The 19,469-nt window shown below is 37.4% G+C and overlaps 1 protein-coding gene across 1 annotated transcript in view; it reads right to left on the reverse strand.

Moving 5' to 3' along the window:
- LOC133296920 (BTB/POZ domain-containing protein At3g50780) overlaps window positions 1-4,497 on the reverse strand; it is a 5,404-nt gene extending 907 nt beyond the window's left edge. Inside the window, exons 1-3 of the mRNA XM_061495964.1 lie at window positions 4,190-4,497; window positions 2,935-3,885; window positions 1-272 (exon numbers count right to left, since the gene is read on the reverse strand). The exon at window positions 1-272 is cut by the window's left edge and continues 907 nt beyond it. Of these exons, the coding sequence (XP_061351948.1) occupies window positions 1-272; window positions 2,935-3,570 (908 nt within the window). The 5' untranslated portion in view covers window positions 3,571-3,885; window positions 4,190-4,497. The remainder of the gene's footprint in view (window positions 273-2,934; window positions 3,886-4,189) is intronic.
- Between the last annotated feature and the right edge of the window lie 14,972 nt (window positions 4,498-19,469).

The following is a 19,469-nucleotide window of genomic DNA, read 5'->3' on the forward strand; positions in this document are numbered from 1 at the left end:
AGCTTTAGAACTATGGATTTCATCTCTCGGCGGCCTCTTTCCTCATTGCTTTTGAGAACAAGTTCAATAATCTGGGAAAGAGTGTCTTTTGGGACATTAGAAATATCAGAAGAAACTCGTTTCAGCACAGGGTTGACCCCAATTCCTTCCCCTTGGAGTTTTAGTACAGTTGAGACCACCTTTTCTTCTACCTCTTCTCCAACCCAAGGGACTGCTTCCAAGTACTCCAAACATGATTGGATACATGAGCTGAAGCCAAGGAATTCTGCAACCTGAGGGAATATCATATTTTAGCCTTTAGATTTTCTAAAGAAATTTTAACAGTGCTTTCCCAAATGGAAACTACCAAATAAACAAAAAATAAAAAATAAAAAAACTATGCATATGCTGATCATAAAAAGTCCATTAAAATAACTTCAAGTTCTTTCACAAATCCTAGTGTAAAGCTGGATATCATATGCTATACACATTGATCAAGGTGTCCTACAGCTAAGGAAAAAGTACATACTATTGTTAGGGGTTTCATGGAAATTTAAACAAAATCAATTTGCAAAATTTAGAAAGTCTAGACTAAGGCTTCACTTAACTTGGACACTGAAAAATCACCCATTACAGTTACACTACCTCTATGAAGTCAAAAAGGCATGAATGCATCCAATTGTAGCTGTCCATATTCCAATATGCAGCAGCAGAATACACAGAAGTACATAAAAAATATAAGAAATGAAGAAAAGTTCCGACAGATTTAGCAGGATCACATTAACTTGGATGCTTTCTTCTTTCATTCTGACCTCAAGGCTAGCTCATCTTCAAAAAATAGCTTTCTCCTAAGATCTCTGTTTAAGTGAATGATATAGTATTCATTATCACACAACTTCTAACAGCCTGCTTTTCTTTGAGAAAGAACTGTTTTGTTTTTGCTGAGAAGAATCATGTTAACAATGAACACCAATAAATTCTGTGGATTGCCTCTGGGTCTAATGGTACCCCTCCAATTTTAGGGAAACACATACCACAAATGGATTTAAAACCAATGTTGAATGTTACGATCTAATTGCAAGGTATGGGACTTAAGAGTCTACATCGGAAATATAAGGTTCTGGTATGGGATTTATATGGATTTTGAGTTCTCCTACCTTATGAGCTAGCTTTTGAGGTAAGGTTCTCCCAAGGTTCGTATCAATTGATATCAAAACCTTCCACTATGTCTCCCCTTTCCTACCTTACGATATTAAAAGACAGTTCCTTTGAATTGATATAACTTATTGGCATACGCTATCTGAATAGGAGGGCACTGGATTTCACACATTGAAGGACAGAAAAGAGTTCATTCCTAATGCAAATTAATAAAATGGTGAAATAACTTGGAAACAATGAAGGCATTATGCGGCAAAAAATGGATGACTGTGGTTTCAGGCACTACCTTTCATAATTAAGCCTTACAGAGACAGGCTCAGAATATTTTGACCAATGAAAATACTATGATCTTGAGGAATAAGAATAACCTCAGTAATACTAATTCTTTTAGGGGAAAAATCACCCCTATGTGATAACATGATTATATCATGATCATCACTACAGTTCTCATTCATGGAACACTCCAGTCTTCAATGCAACTTTTGATCTTTCAGTGTCAACTGTATCTACATACAAGTATGTATTACAAGCTAGTTGTGCATAAACTTTTGAAGAGTACATAAGTATATACTTGTTAACCATAATTATAAAAAAATAAATCCCCATACGAGCATACAATGCAAGGATTATTCTATCATCTTCACTACAATTGACATTCATAGCACAAGCTTTTACTCGCGCAACTCTAGATTTTGCCATCAGTAACCAGTATAAGGGTATCTGTCATAAAACGAAGAATCCATGAGATTCCTTGTTTAATGGGAGCATTTCCTCCTTCAAGATCAGAGTGGAGAAGAGATCATATGATCAAAACTATAAAGGCCTCCCAAGAAAAATGCATCTATAAATTGCCTTATAAGTAATCATTCTTGAAACAACTGTAATGCCCCAGCTTCCATTTCACTGAACCAGCTTCCAATTAATAAGATAATCATGATGTTGACAATGACCAAAATGCCATCTTTTTCTTTGTTTTTTTTTTTTTTTTTTTGTGGGGGGGGGGGGGGGGGTTGTGTTTGTGTAATGCCAAAATGCCACACCAGGGGAACTATTTATTTCCCATTCTACCACGCTTAAAGTCACGCTGCTAGGCCTAGCGAGGCATGTTTTGCCATATGACACAAGGACCTGAGTCCCGCTTGCTGAGTTAGTAGCATCAGTCCCCAACATTACATACATTTTGCCATGGGGTCGAAGGATATGAGTCCAACTGACAGCCTTTTGTCACGTGGCAAAACGTGTCTCGTTGAGCCAGTAGCAGGATTCAACCGTGTCATTTCAGAAAATAATTTGGGGACCGTGGCATATTGGTATATTTTCCCCCAAATTGTGTCAAATTGGCCTTTGTTCCACTCTTTTAAAGTATCACAAAGTAGGACAAATAATTTATATTTTTTGAATTCTTGCTTTATAGATACTATGTAAATTCAATCACTAGATGAAGATAATAGCTTTATATAAATTTAAGAACGTGTATCAAACCAGGGAACCGCACCGAAAAGATTTATCATAGTGGAGGAGCATGAATTAACTCTTAACACAAGGAGTATAATTAATGACAGGAGTATTAATACACTTTAGCAGATATATTAACAATAAGCTTCGAAGCAAACATTTATTTCAGAAGAACAAATAAACAGACATTGAACCACCATAAAGATAATCTCAAAATTACCATACCGGTAAGAACAAAAGAGTGATTGCAACACGGCATATTTCATCCCCAGAAATTCGTTATACAACAGCAGCCAAAGTTGATAAACAAACCAGCAAAGCGTGACATTGATAGAAAATTACCTTGAGTATTCGAAGAATGCGGGGAACACTTTGCTTCATTAGCCGCTGCTTCATCTCCTTGCAGTACATCAGACCAACAGTTTCAACATACATTTCAACATCCTCACAATCACCGATTTGGAGACATGACAAACCCGATAGTTCAGAAAGTTTGTCAGAAAAGAAACTACTCTTCTCTATCAGAACATCCCTGTGCACACTTAACTTGACAGAAAATCCCTGCTTTCCTAATAAAACCACCTTCATATCACAAGTTCCAGGTTCACCAAACTCAATAGCTACCTTTCTTGGCAAAGTTTCAATTTTGGGTCTCGGTGCTCTCTCTGCAGGCACAGATGTGCTAGCTGGAGGTCTTTCTGGACCAGTACTACATTGTTGATCATCAGAAGGCACCAATCTCGATGGAGCAGATGCAGCAGCTCTTCTCTCACTCACTGGCACTGGCTTTTTCTGAACACTGGTTGTTGGTGGGGATGAAGAGGGTTTGGGTTTATTCAGAGGATTTTGAGCCTTGAAGCTTTTCTGAAACACAACAGGAGAAGGGCAGCACCAAAACCCTTCTGGGGTGACAGCTATTGGAACATTTTTAATCTTGGTTTGGCCTTGCTCCACCCGGGTAAGCTTAATTTCAGCCATGTCTAGCAAGTGACAAGGATTATTCACAAAACAAACAGCTAATATGGAACAAGATGTGATGTCATCACAGTGAAAATGAAGCAGTGGAAATAACCAAACAAGCCCTTTGTTTTCCTATGTAACAAACACTGAATTGGATGTACTAGCAAGTCAAGTCAAGGGGAAGAAAATATCTCGGCAAGTTTTGTTCCCTTCTTTCCGGAAGTTCAGCTTTTCCTTTGAATACAGTGCTTTTCCCTCATGACCACGGAAATAAGGAAAATAAACAGCTGCAATCTTTGAAGTTGATCTGCTTTTCTTTCCCCAAAATAATCACTGCAGTTTCATACAAATTTCATGGAACATGAGGAATGTTAATTTCATATTTATTTATTTTTTCTTTCTCAAATGGGTAAAAGGATTTGAATCCCAAACAGAACAGGAGGAAGATATACATAAGCAGTTACAATTTTCATTCAGAAAGAGAGAAAAGTGGTTAAAGCATTTTTAAAAATATAACCCAAGAGTTCTACAGATACCCTCTAGCTAACTACAGATCTGCAGCAGAGACAAATTAAATGGGGGGCAAAAGCACACAGAAAAATGGTTCCTTTCTCTAAGCCAAAAGCAGAATACTTACCAAGAAATTAGAAATGGTGTCATGTGAGAAACCTCATAAAATCCATGTCTTATTTAATACTACTGAACCAACAACAGAGTGTGAGAAATGATTGAACAGGAGGTGCAGTGTTAAGCATCAAGGGAGCCAGTGAACATAGAGTTAGTGTAGTGTAGCGTAGTAATAGTAGTCCCCTCTTTAATTTGTAAAGTAGAGAAACACCACGAGACCCGAAAAAGCAAAAGGGAATAATCACGGAGAGGGGAGAGGATGATGGCTCATGGGATGTGTTACCACTTTAACAGTTCCATGCTTTTGATGATTGTCTTTGTTTTGTACCCATGGGGTCTCACAATTACACCACCTTTGTTTTGTACCAGACCCAATGTTACTGTTTTTTATTTTTTTTTGGAATATGTTTTTTATTTTTTGGAATATCTTTATCCTGTTGTATTAGATTATACAATATACAAAAATATAGATGAAACTTCTTGTTTGGTCCTGGACTGTGAATATTACTATAAAGAAATAGATGTGTTAAGAGATATATGTGAGGGAAATATTCAATTGACTCAAGATGAATTTATTAATCATTGTGCATGTTTCAACTCTTTATTTATAAGTGGAGTTACTTGTAGGTTTAGAGTCCTAATAAGATTGTGATTTATTGATCAAATAGTGGTAGTTCAGTTGGCATGTGGGAGTTGAGTAGGTGGGAGTGAGAGCATATGTTCGAACCTCTCCAGTACCACCTTTGGAAGGGGTTTAAAGCCTTAATCCTGGACCCGCCCCGAATCGTACTAATCGCGAAGCGATGAACCGATAGAATATTTCCAAAGATTGTGATTTATTGATCCTTTATTATTTAGAATATTATTTGGATAACATCCATAACACTTATTAAGGAGAAGAGAAATAAAGAATTTATATATATATGAGATAAAATTATTTTATATAATATAAAAAAAAAACATATTTCCCTTTTATTTTTCTATCTTGTTTTTCCTTTGTTGTTTTGTCTATACACAACTCAGCACTCATAACAGACACTAAGCATGCCTCCCGTTTTATTCCACCTATTATTAAAAAAAAAATTAATAATTTTCTGAGATTCTCCGTGTCCCGCTTGCTTTTGGGGACCGTAGTTGGATTTTCTAGGCTGGGAGACACTGTCATTTTGAGTAAAGCAGAAGTTTGCTACATGTAGTGCAATGACCAGTTCACCCTCTAGTTCAGGTCTTGGGGTATTGCTATTGTACATGCCAAATTTTGAAGTAGAAGAGTGAGCTTGTATCTTGATATTAATAACAAAAATATGTCAGTGACTAACAAAGTATTAAATTTATTATTTTCCTAAATTTAAGCTGCAGTTTTTATTATATTTTATTTTTTTAATCTTGAATGTGGCAGTTAACCATTAGCGGTATATGAGGGACTAAGACATGAAAACGATTGATGGTCCAAAGTTCAAACCAAGAGCACATTGTGTTCCTTCTTTCTTCATAGAAAGGGACGGCAGTGCTTGTTCTCTCTCTATAAATAGATATGACAACATGAATGAATCACAATTCATATATATATATATATATATATATATATATATATATATATATATAGGAATTTACATTTATCATTTAACATGACACAACAAAGTTTCCTACACACACAATATTTTGTGGACTTTTTGAAACAAAAAAAAAACTACGGCACGCAAAATAAATCTTTATAACATTACACAATCGTTTTTCCTACAACATAACTCTTATAAAACTCATATATATATATATATATGTGTGTGTGTGTGTGGAAATATTAACCTCATGTCACATGAGACAACAAGTCTCTCCTACACACTCAAAAAGATACGGGTCTCACTTCAAAATTTTCCCTTTTTTTCTCGTGCAATGGGACCCACATAAAATTGTGAATGCAACATGAGATAAATATCTCATGTTGCATAAGAAAATATAATCCCATATATATATATATATATATATATATATATATATATATATATATATTTAATTTTTGGCTGATCAATTTGTCAGTTGTTATAAAATTAATCACAAATAACCGATGATAAAATTATTTGGTTCAGAAATTAGGTTGAGCTAGTTTTTTTACATCCAAGGGCTAGTAGGGATTAAACTCTGTAGTACTTGCACTAAAAGATAAAACCAAATATAACAATATACACAATAACAAAGGCACATATCAAAAAAGCCCTAAATAAATCCTCACCGCCTAATATAGGAAACTATATACAAAGAGCCTTAAAGATTGATCTAAACAATTAGCCACAACAATAAGAACTAATAACACAATAGAAATATAGGCTACAAGTCTACAAATACCACATTCGAGCAAGCTCCTCATCCTTCTAATCATCGAATTAACACTTACAAGATTCACCTTCTTAAAGCACCAGAAGCCACTAATCTTCTCCAAGACTTAGCCAAGCACCTGCAACACATAGACCAGCAAAACCACAACAAAAAATGGGCAAGAATAGAGTTATTGATAGCAATCTAGGTTTCGAGCATGAAACCCTAACAGAGCTCATAAAGGGGATTTTTCAAAGAATAGAGAGAAAATAATGCATCATGTATCGAAATGAATTGGTACACACAATCAGGAAGAGTCTTAGCTATTATTATATGATCAAACGCACCGTTTTATTATTACCAATGTGAAATGACTAAAATACCCATTACAAACACTAATGAATGATTGAAACGATAGGCTACATTGGGAAATAAACATAACAAACTCCACCTTATTTCATAAGGTAGCTTGTGTAAGTACAAGAAAGATGGAGTTTAATCTCATGATCAATTTTATATTTTCCACAAGATTAACCCAAAACCTTCAACAAACTCAAGTCATCCTTGAACTTGTTGATACAAACTTGGTGAAAATATCAACAATGTTCTAAGAAGTGAAGATCTTTTTTACCTCAACCTGCCCATTAGAGATGATGTCTCTAATGAAGTGCAACCTAACATTTATATGTTTTTCCATTTGATGGAAGACGTAACACCTCATGTGTACCTGATGTATTATAATTAATTATGGCATTAAGCGCAGACAGAATCAAAGTAATTAAAGCTGAATCACTAATAAATATTTTCCATTTCGCGAATAATTTTACTTCGTATTTAATTACGTCAACTCCCTTAATTTATTAGTCATTCATTAATTAGGAGTGTCCTATTTTAGCCTATAATCTCTTAAGAAATGTCCCACATGAGCCAAGTGGATTAAAAACTTAAGTTTAAGTTGTAGGGCTAGCGCGCTTTAGCACGCCTTTGAGTGCGCTTTAGCGTGCTCTTGCACGTAATTTTCCTTTATTTAGCATGTTGTAGCGTGCTTAGAAGGTTGCTTACTATCTTGGGATCTCATAGTGCGTTTTAGCAAAGCGCGCTCCCCAGAGAATGAAAAGGTTCCATTTCAATTTTTAATCTCCTTTCCAAGAACTTATATGTCCATCAAAGTACCTAAGGAATCATTTGGCCATTTTCATGACAATCAAGCATTTACATACATTCTTCATCCATGAATTTCTTGATTCTTGTCATCAACCATCAATATCATTACAAGTACATCTTAACATTCATATACCCAAAAGAATAATCATGTTACAACATACTTCAACATAGTGCTCAAATTTACATCATGAGTCATGCAAGCCCTACCCAAACTATAGACATGTCCTTTGAAGATTTCAATACATGAATTCCAAACTACTATATTATAAACCTTATACACATATCCTTGGTACATTAGGATTACAAAGCATGATCTTTCATTCTGTGAAATTACATACACCATAGCTACAAGCTTTTACCTTAAGGAATGTCATAGCCTATACAAAAGATGTGGCTATACAAAATGTATATGGCTAAACAGCATCTCCTCAAAATACATCATCTCAAAAGCAAACTCCCAGGGACTAAGTAGGCTCTTTGCCCCTATTGGCACTGGCTCCTCTGTAGGGTTGGCAAAATGGGCCAACCCGGCTCGACCCGGCCCAACCCGCATTTAGCCCGAAAAAATGGGTCGGGTCGGGTTGGCTCGAAAAAAAAAACGAGCCAGAAAACCCCACTCGGCTCGACCCGAGCCGGCTCGCGGGTTGGCTCGATAATCAGCTCGCGGGTTGGCTCGTAAAAAAGCTCACGGGTTGGCTCAAAAAAAGCTCGCGAGTTAGCTCGAAATGATGCTAGTGGGTTGGCTCGCGGGTTGCTTAGCTCAAAATATTGGCTCGTGGGTTGTCTCGCGGGTTGGCTCAAAAAATTTAATTTTTGTGGTTTGTTCTCCTGTGTAAAATTATTGTATTTTGCAGTCCAACTACAAGTAGAGTAGTTTACAAAATCCAAAAACATTAAATGAAACACAAACCACTCCACGAATCACAGGAGTCAGTTATCATGATTTTCTGAATTACTCTAACTCACGATAACCATAAAACGTATATAAAGCCAAAAAATAAAAAATAAAAGAAATCCATTATATATTTCAACGATAAGCATCTAGAATCAAAAGCCAATCATGAAAAAAAGGACTTGCAAAAGCGACCAATATAGTAAAGTTCATCAGTGGAGAATCTATCAGTAAAGTCCATTGTATTTTATTAAAAAAAAAGAGTAACCCGCGAGTTGGCTCGTTCAACCCGCGAGCTGGCTCGTTTGAGCCCGGGTTGGCTCGAGTCGGGCTAAATCGAGCTGGCAGCTCATTTTTGCCAACCCAACCCGGCTCGTTTTGTGCGGGTTACGAGCCGACCCGACGGGTTGGCTCATTTTTGCCACCCCTACTCCTCTGTCTCCCTATGTCCTAAAATATATTTCCTAACACGGGGTGAGATAAACATCTCAATAAACTAAGGGTCTTTGGAGGATTCCTCCACCTTAAGTTCACTTATGGTGCATAAGCATTGAAACAAGTATAATACATCATATATCATACAAATGAACATCAATCACACCAAAATCATTCCATGGGCCAACTTTCCATTTTAGGAATACCCATATGAAACTTCCGAGAAGAATCCCTATGAACTCCCCTTCTCAGGTTTTAACCACATGGAGTTGTTCCACGAAATTGGCTCCAAGGGAAGTCCACACATCTATACCTTAAGAGAAGTCCCTACGGGCTCTCACTCCCAAGGCACACCCAAGAAGAGTCCCTACAATCTTCCCTCCTCAAGTTTAATCCCACAAACATTCTCCTGGCCAGGAAACCATATCAATTATGCATCACACAAAGCAATTTTCATATTACACAACACAAAGCATATTTTTATATTATGCATTATATCTCATTTTAATTCAACCATACACACCAATTCATATAAACCACTACTCCCATGAAGTATGGTGAAACAAACAATGAGACTAATCCAAATGTCTAAAGGCTTACCTCTAAGAGACTTTTTTTCAAATCTCACATTGTACTCAAGATGTCAACAACACCAAATTCACCCTAGCACAACCCTATTCCAAATAGTTGGGTTCAATCAATATAATATATTATACATCAAACATCAAGCTTTAATCATAATTTCACCAATAACTCAAATTCTACCACTTACCATATTCTTGAAATCAAGAATCAATGCCTTACCCAAAGGAAAGCTCCAATGGTTGGTCTTCCACCAAAACTTTACTAGGTTCAACACTACATCATCAACACATAAAACCACTATCAAAATCCATTTCTAACTCATGAACACAAAACTCACATTTTTTCTAAAACCTAACTCCTCCACCAATAAGAGTGGAGATCAACTTCAAGGAAAGATAATTTTTTTTCTTGTACCAAGCTTCTAAATTGGAAAATGATAGGTGGATTCTAATTTATATTGAGAGATGAACAACTTTCATGAAGAAAACTAGTCATTTCTATTGTTAGAAATCAAATGGGTTTTTAAGGGTGAAGCAACAATGGAGAGCGACCAAGAAGGAAGAAAAACTCACGATGAAGGAAGTGATTTGAGAAGAGTTAAGTGTCTTAATCACTTTTGACTTAAGTCAACATACTTAATTAATAATTGATTCATTTGCCCCTATTGTTTAATTCAATTTCATACAATACTCAAAGTACTTAAACTGTGATTCTAAGCTCTCAAAATCATAAAATAGTTTCTCACTAAATCATTCTTAAGTTTTAGGATACTTTTATTATTTGGACTTTTTCCCATAAAAGTGACTTAACTTAGAAAAATTAGATTTTTCATTTATTCAATCTCTTTTAACCCTTAAATAATTCCTAATTACTCAATTTAATAGTTTGGGTTATTATAGAAGAAAATGTTTTTCATAAGTGCATAGCATTTTTTGAGTCACATGTTACCTTGAGGACACCATTACCAAGTCACAACTCTTTGACTATACATTTGAGCCATATGACCTCTTTGATTACTTCAATTAGAGTTATATATTTTGATTCAATGTTCGAAAATGCCATTACATGCTGGAGATTTGACTTCTTGCTAACCATATTTCCTCCCTTTATGAATACATGCCCAGTTAATGATCTTCTTTTATCAAGATCAGAACCATAGTCTGCATCATAGTATCCCTTAATTGCAAATTGACCAAGATCATCAATAGTAAAATTCAGACAATTATCAGAGGATCCATTCAAGTACCTGAATATATTATTATATTCTAGTGATCCCTATTAGGTTTTGACATAAACCTACTCACAACACTAACACTATATGCAATGTCAAGTCTACTACATATCATGACAATGTACTCACTGATCTGTTCAAAAGCTACTAAGCCTTGAGAAGATGAAGCCAACAAGGAATACTGAAGTTGAAGTAAGGATGATGGCTGAAGATCAACAATCACATGCAACTATGCTATAGTAATACTCGGGCTGAGGGAAGCATTGCGATTGGGTGACATCAGCACCAGCTATCTGATGGACCCAAGCCTAATTTAAAGGAGGGAAGCTTCTTGGTGCATAAGTAAACGACCTGTTCAAAATAACCACTCACAAATCTTCAACAAATCCTAATCAAATCTTCAACAATTCAGAACTAAATCTTCTATAAATCCAAATCAGATCTGAAGTATATTGGAAAAGATTTGAAGAAGATATGCAGCAACAAAATCATCATGCTCTATTTTAAGTTTATATCTGCAGCAAAACAGAGCAGTATCTTCAGCCATATCTAAAGCAGATTTCAACAAGATTTGTAATGGATTTGAAAAGATATTGGGGGCCCAAATCACCATTCTCTACAAACCATATCTTCAGCAAATAAGGAAAGAATCTTTAGCCAGATCACGATCAGAGCTCTATCTTCAACAGATATGGGCAGGATCTTCAAGCAAATTAAGCAAGCTGTATCTTTAACAAATCAGAGCAGAATCTCTGGCTAAATTAAGATCAGATTGCAAGGTTATTTCAAGTCTATATAAGAAGAATCCTACACACAATCAAGTAAGTCTCTCTTTTTAGAGAGAAGCCTCTCTTTTAGAGAGAATGTGGGCTTTTGGAGGAGAATCCAAATCGTGAAACACTTAGAGAGATTTTGAGAGTTTGTTGAGAGATCTAACAGATCAAAGGGTGAGGCTAGGGTTTGATAGAGAGATCATTGAATCCGGTGGATCCTTGCACTATTCCGACGGCTGAGATACGATGGATGGTGGCGGAGCCCACGGTTGCTGCTAGAGCAGAGTTACAGCAACGCCCCTGTTTATTTTATTTTAGCTTTATGGAATCTTTGTCCTTTTTTGTTGTTTCTTTCTATTCAAGTATGAGCTAAATTGTTAGGATTGGGTGATAGAGTACCCTTATTGGGATGTAATTAGTATGCCTAAACTTTGTTACATGATTGTCTTTTTAGTTGTTTAATAAAGTGTTTACATTGTTTTTATCTTGTTAATTCATCGAGAGAGAGTTGCAAGATACTTATGGTTTGGGATATAAAGATATAGGTGAACCCTAAAATTATTAAACATTATGGTTTAATTAAGTAAAATTGGTTAGTCGTGGGTAGAGAGATAATTCACACCACAAAATTGCCAATGAATAAATAAAATAGATTATTATACTCATAATTGGAATTCCCTCCGAAATTCGTTAGTTTGTTCTTGGATATAGCATCAACCCTACACATTCATAATAGTTATATATATATATATATATATATATATATATAAAGTACGAGTTGATAGTTATATAAATGTTTTTATTTTATAACCCTAATTTGGGCTAAAAGAAAGTAAGTGCAAAAAGAAATCCTATGCTATATTGGCTTAGCCTATATTGTACCTACCCCGATGTGTGTTTGATGAATGAGAGTCTATCTCTCTCTTGTAGTCTTGTGGTACAATGGTAGGGTTTTGCTTCACAGCCTTTGCTAGAAAGTTCTTCTTCAAGAATCAAGCACAGTCAAGGTGGGGAGTGGCAATGGATGTGGGCTCTTTTCCTTCCCAATTTTTAGCTCAAAAAATTGGAACCCCTATTTGTGTTTTGCTGTTGTCTTCTTTGACAACCATTTTTGCCACCCTCTTAATAATCAGGTGTGCCTGATTTCAAAATTTTTCTTAGGCCCTAAAAGTTTGCTATTTTGTTTAGAAAAAACTACAATTTCAATCTCTAAAGTTGTGTTTGTTTAAGTTTTTTTGAAACTTTTAGCCCAATTACTTAATTTTTTTAGTCCAGATTTTATTTTATTTTGCCCAAAATATATATTTATATATATATATATATATATATATATATAGTAAAAAAAATCTAAAAATCAGGGAGGGGCGGTGGCTAACCCTAGCTCCTCCCCTGGGTCTACCTATGGTTAGCAGGCAACTCCCTTTCACCACCGAGAGCCTTTGAGCATTTATGATGCACCAAGACAGCTCGTATCTTCTTCCTCCACATGTCGAAGTCTCCCCTTCCATTAAATTTCTCAACTTCCACTCGAGCTGAGCTCATCATGTACTTGATAAGAAAAGAGTAAACTACAGAAAGAAGGTAAAGAAATAGAAAAATAGACCAAAGGCTTTTGATACCATTTGTTATAAAATTGACCGCGTATTACAGGGGATAAGGAAACATAGAGGAGGAGAAGAACACCAGAGATTACTTAGTTCAAAAACTAGGGTGAGCTAGTTTCCTACATCAAAGGGCCAACAAGGATTAAACTCCATAGCACTTGCACTAAATGATAAAACCAATAAAATAATACACACAATAACAAAGGCACAAATCGAAAAAGGTCTAAGTAAACCCTCAATCCCAAATATTATAGGTATGAACAAAGAACCCCAAAGATTGATCTAAACAATTAGCCACTTCAACAACGATTAATAACATGAAAGAAATACAAGCTACAAGTCTACAAATTCCACACATTCTAGCAAGCTCTGGATTCTCCTAATCATTGAATCAACACTTAGAAGATTCACCTTATTGAAGCACCAGAAGCCATGAATCTTCTCCAAGACTTAGCTGCTTATCTCTTGATACATGATGGATATGATAATGAGAGAATTGAACTATAAGAGAAGATCAAGATGAAGGACACTTGTTATTTCTAAAGAAGTAAGAAGAATATAACTTGAGATAAAGACTATGCCACCACTTAAAGCCTAAGAGGATTACACCATAATTGATATTAAAGTTTAGCCCACCCTCCTAATTGATAAAGAACTCATTTGCCTCACAAGTAACCAAATGTTAGATAAAGATAACAAGGTTTCAAAACAAGTGTTTGAGAGAATTTGACTCAATTTTCATTTATCAAATCATGGTTTGTGGTTTACAAGTATTCTCTATTTATAGATGAAAATGAAAATATGAAAATACAAAGAGAAATCAACTATTAACAATTGTCCAATTTCCATGGCTGATTAACCTTGAAACTAGCTTCTTAACAACTTTCAAGAGTTTTGTTGCTTAGGAAATATAATAATTAATAACAACTCCCAAGAGTTGTGTACTTCCAAGTAGGGGTGTGCAAAATAACCAAAAAACTGAACCGAACCATGAACCGAACCAAACCGCCCTTAAAATAACCGGTTTTTAAAAATCAGTTCATGAACCGAACCATTTTTTAAAGAACCAGTTTTTAGAACCAGTTTGAGAACCGAACCGAACCGTTTTCAAACTGAACCAAATTGATTTTTATAACTTTATTTTTTAATTTTTTTCTTTTTAACATAGGGTCGGACCGAACCGTTTTCGAACCATTTCCAACCGAACCGAACCACTTCCGAACCAAACCAGTTTTGAACCGAATCGAACCATTTTCGAACCGAACCATTTAAACCAATTCGGTTCGATTTTTCAAAAAAATTGGTTCGGTTCGACCCATGCACATCCCTACTTCCAAGAGTTATGTTGCTTTGGAAATACAACAATTGTATACCCAATTCTAGTTAGTTTAAGCATCAATGCTGATTTTTTTACCATCCTTTATAATTGACCTTAAAGAAGCAGGTTTGCAGTAAAGAGTTTAAGCTATCTTGCATTGTGGCTAGAGCCAAAATATATACAAGAGGTTGTTACATGTACGTTTGAATATAAACAACAGCCATGCTGATAATAAGGAACCAACAGCTATGCTGATAATAGGGAACAAATAAACTAAGCTAATAACTAGGAAACAATAATATACTATAATATACTATGAACAACAGGTTGTTGGAAAGATAAGATCAAGATGATCTTATTGTAACACTCCCCCCTCAAGCTAGAGCACGTAAGGATGCAGTGCCTAGCTTGTCTCGAAGAAAAACAAATTGTTTCATGCCCAAGGCCTTAGTGAAAATGTCAGCAAGCTGGTGATCTGAACGTACATAAGCAGTGTTGATATTGTGGTTTAAAACGTGATCACGAACGAAATGGCAGTCAAGTTCAATATATTTTGTCCGTTCATGAAACACCGGGTTGGCTGCAATATGCATAGCAGCTTGATTATCACATAACAAAGCCATAGACTGAGAATGTGGAACGCCGAGTGAGTGAAGAAAGGTTTTTAGCCAAAGAAGCTCAGATGTAGCAGCTGCCATGGCGCGATACTCAGCTTCTGCGGAGGAACGAGAGACTGTGGGTTGTTTCTTGGTCTTCCATGAGATTGGAGAAGAACCTAGCATGATGAAATAACCTGTAACGGAGCGGCGAGTGAGTGGACAACTTGCCCAATCTGAATATGAGTAGGCACGTGCTTGGTCGAACCGAGAGCTGCTCAGGGATATTTTTAAGGAGCAATAATACAGAGTGATAATCGAGATTGCAAACAGGAGCAACCTACTCTGACGGAGAGCAACCCTCTTCAACTATACGCAAGCATACGTGTCAAGCAATACAGGGTGTTGTTAGCCCCAGATTTAGCGTCCTCAGGGAGCAGTTGTGAAGAAGGAATCATTCAGGGAAACTTAATTCTTAGAAAAATGAAAGGAAAGTAGTTATTCTTAACCAAGCTTCACAAGGAGCAATCTCTAGCCAGCTAGTTAAACAGTGTTAACCATTCTAAACGAGATAAGAGCAGTGAATGACTTAGCATAGTCATCGAATATCAAGGCATCAAATTGAAGTAACTCAAAAGAAATTAGTGAAGTGATCATAAAAGCAGCAATAGATAAGCACAATTTGGTTGTCGTGAAGAAAGTTATAACAAAAGTTTGATGTGAGATTGAGTTTAGAAAGAGTTAAGTAGGTGTTTCGGGTTCCATATTTTCATCCCTTTGTTTGGTTAACCTTGCTTGGTAGCATATTTTAAAGATGGATTCTGCTCCTTTCGTCGTTTTGACACAAGTAAGTAAAAGAGCAAGGTCTTACTCTCCACATTACTCCGTAGAACTTAGAGTTAAATGCAAGGAAACCATGCTGCCTTCTCAAAAGGGCCTGGATTCACATGGAAGTGCTCTTCATTCCAGGTGTTCCTCCCTCCTTTCTTCAGGCTGAACTACCCCAAGATCTTGAGACTGCTCCGCACGCCCTTGTCAGTGTTTCATTGACCGAGTGGTCCCGGGATGAGGTTGCCAGCCCAAAGGGTTTCACAGAATCAATATATTAAACCAAAGAACAGCACAAAATTCATTCATAAAATATGTATTCCTTACAAAGTTATCCTAAGACAAAAGGAATTACTTCTATGGAACCCTCACCTACTTAGAGGAAGTTAGCTCCTAGTGAACATTACAAAAGAAAAATATCAGGAAAAATAAATGGCAAGCCCTCGAATGGTGTCCCGATTCCTTCTCATGAAGGTTGATTCTTCCTTTTATAGAGTTCTTCTGTCAGATCCTCGTCGTCCCTTTCATCAAGGGTTGTGCCTTCTTCAAATCCTCTCCAATAGCCGGTCTGCTCTCTGCCAGCTCAGCTCTGCATGGCAGTGGTCCCCCTTGCTTTTGGTGTTTTTTCTCGGGTGAGAATTTCAGAATCAGCGAGACACCTCCACCTTCTCTGTTGTGGCTGACGTGGAGGCTCCTGATTGCTGCCTTTTACTGCTTTTGTACTGTAGCAGGCTTTTATGCTCCCTCCTGCGCAGCATTCTTCCTTCTTTTCCTTAATATGTGGGCCCTTCTGTTAGGTCTCAGGTTTCCTGATCAAAACAAATCAACCCAATAATCATATGTGAAAAAGATAATGTCAATTTGCTCCAGGCCTACTCTAATTCCCATTTCAAGTGTTGCTCTGGTCCACTTTTCAAGACAATTGTTCATCATGGAAAAAGAAGGTTAAAGAGAGTGATTTGTGACCAAAACAGGGGTTTTGTGGAGTGATATATACTTAATGGACCTCAACTTTTGAGGACCATCAATACCCCAAAACTAAACATTACTCGTCCCGAGTAATCCCGCACTACTTACAATCTTCTTGTGTTAGGTTAATGCTCCTCGAGACTACTGATGAAAAGTTAGACATGACTTCTTCCATTACTTCATTGGAGCACCCATCTGACTTGTATGGTTCACCAGCTTTATTCAGTGTGTGTGTGTGACCTCTTCCACTCTTTCAGTCAGTTTCTCACCGAGTTGCTTCAGGAATGAACTCTTTGCTTAATTTCTTCTCTTGTTTCTTATCTCCCCCCTTTTTTCTCAGGTCTTTTGGCTGGAAGTCAACTACCCTTGTCTTTGCATAGGGCTGACTTTCAACGGTGTGCTCTTTGAGCGGCTCTTGCTCCTAACTTTTGATGACTTGGGCCCTTTGGGCACAATTTGGGAACAGAGGAGCTGACCTTTTTTTTTCTTTTTTTCTTTTAACCAAACAGGGGTGGAGCAAGTTCTTTAAATAAACTGAAGTCCCTTCCTTTTAGCAACTTCATGAGTCCACTGAATGATAGAGTATCAGATTCTTGGGTGGTGCTTTGTGCTTGGTGTTGCTCCAAATCAGATAGGTACTTTATGTTGCTTGTCAGAAACTGTGAATTCCTCAAAGCATCTCAAGGAGCAAAAACCTAAACAACAAGAGCAATTGGGTAAATCAGGATACTCAGGACAGCAAACTTGACAGAAAAACATTTTTGGAAAACAAGTAAATCAGGGTGGCGAATCCCTGGTACACCACAGAGGTTGTTATCTAGGAGCAGTTTGGTCAAACATATTCCACTTCAAACATTCAGGCATTCATTCAAAAAGATTTAATAGAGTTAAAAGAATAGAGAACGAATGAACCTGGGGTCACCGTAGTGACCCTTATTGCTCCCCAGCTCCTTGGTATGCTCCTCTGTGGGGAGCACTCGTCACTGCTTCTGGAGGCAAGATGTTTGGAAATGGTGGATATTGTGTCTGTCCTTTGAATTTTTCGCCCCAGTTACTGGCGAAGACTTGATCACGAGCCTTGAAGTACATCCAGAGTTGAATTTCTTCTTCTTTGTTCTTCATTAACTCATCTTTTAGGAGATAAATTTCTTCCTTCCATCCAGTTTTGTCTTCTTCATGGGCCTATTCTCTTTCTTCCATCTTCTTTTTCAGCGAGTCCACTGCTTTTACCTAATCCTTTACCGTCTTTTGTAAGCTTGAAGATCCCTCCCCTTCCTCGAGCTTTCTTTTCTGCGGCAGCGGTTCAGCATTTTTTATCCCGGCCAGTTCTCTCTGCAGGCCTCTCTTTTTTGCTTCAGTGTGCAAGTGGGCTTCTTTCAAAGCTTGTAGCTCCTTTCCAAGTGTATCTTCTATGGCCTGCACCTGAACTGCTAGAAGGTCTGCACCGAGAACATAGTCGTGTCATTTGTTTCAACCAAGAACTGTCTTCTTACCTTGCTCGCAGTAGCTCTCTTAAAGAGGAGTTTCTCCCTTCTTTGAGTCTTCCAAGTTTCTTCACTTTTCACACTGCCCGAAACCTCCATTCTTTCTTCTTCTTTCTCTTCTCCCTTCTCTTCTTTTTCTTCCTCTTTCTCACTCTTCATTCCTTCGTTTTCTCTGATTCTTCTCAGTGTGGACTGGTCAATGTCCGATCCTTCTGGGATAGTCTCTTCCTCAATCGGACTAGTGGGCTTCAGACCAGCCCTTTTACACATTTCAGTAACGAGACAGGGGAAAAAGAAAGGAGAGTTCCTTGGTGCATTCGCCACCAATTGTCTGTACACTATTCTTCCAACATCGAACTTTTTCCTGGTCAAGATGTAAAAAACAAGCACTGCTCTTTCCCAGTTTACTCTGGAGTCATTGCTCACAGGCATCAGACGGGAGTTTATAAAATGCATCCATACCTTTGCTTCGAACTTGAGGTACCTCCTAAGGACAGACTCCTTGGTTCCCCAAGTTGCTCCTTCTGAGCCTATTCCCTGAAGCACTTCCCCAGTTATGGCTTCATCTCCTCGGCCAGCACAGTATTTTTCAAACTCGTCCTGATCAGTGGAGACTGAAGCTGTGTTGTATGCTCCATTAATCTCCTCAGGGGAGAAGTCCACCTCTACTCCACTAATAATGAGCTTGGGAAGCTCTTCCTTCCTCACCTCCTCTAAAAATGCAGTTACAAACTCAGTGCGAGCTCTTGTAGGAGGTTCAACGAACAGTTCCCAGTCCAGTGTTGCTATGTCCTCTTCCAGCCATCGTTCGATCTCTCCATGCTTGGAGCTGTTGAGAATGATGCCCCTTTCCGGCATGATCGTACGGTCTTTTGTCGTTTGGACAGCTTTGAGATTTTTCCCTCCTCGAGTTCTCTTGCGAGAAGAGGCGGCAACAGGTATAATGGTTTTCTAGCGCGTCATGGTGTAAAGCTCTGAGTCAGGGAGATGGAGTGAGGAGTAAAGGTTTGGTCTTTGTAGTTTGAATGGGAATAGAGTGTGAGAAGGGGATGATGGTCCCTATGTTAACTTATAAGGAAATGAAGGAAGGGATGAGAG

Source organism: Gastrolobium bilobum, unplaced genomic scaffold, assembly GCF_033153095.1.
Source record: "Gastrolobium bilobum isolate Gb01-03AN ecotype WA unplaced genomic scaffold, APGP_CSIRO_Gbil_v1 utg56558, whole genome shotgun sequence".
Classification (NCBI taxonomy): domain Eukaryota; kingdom Viridiplantae; phylum Streptophyta; class Magnoliopsida; order Fabales; family Fabaceae; genus Gastrolobium; species Gastrolobium bilobum.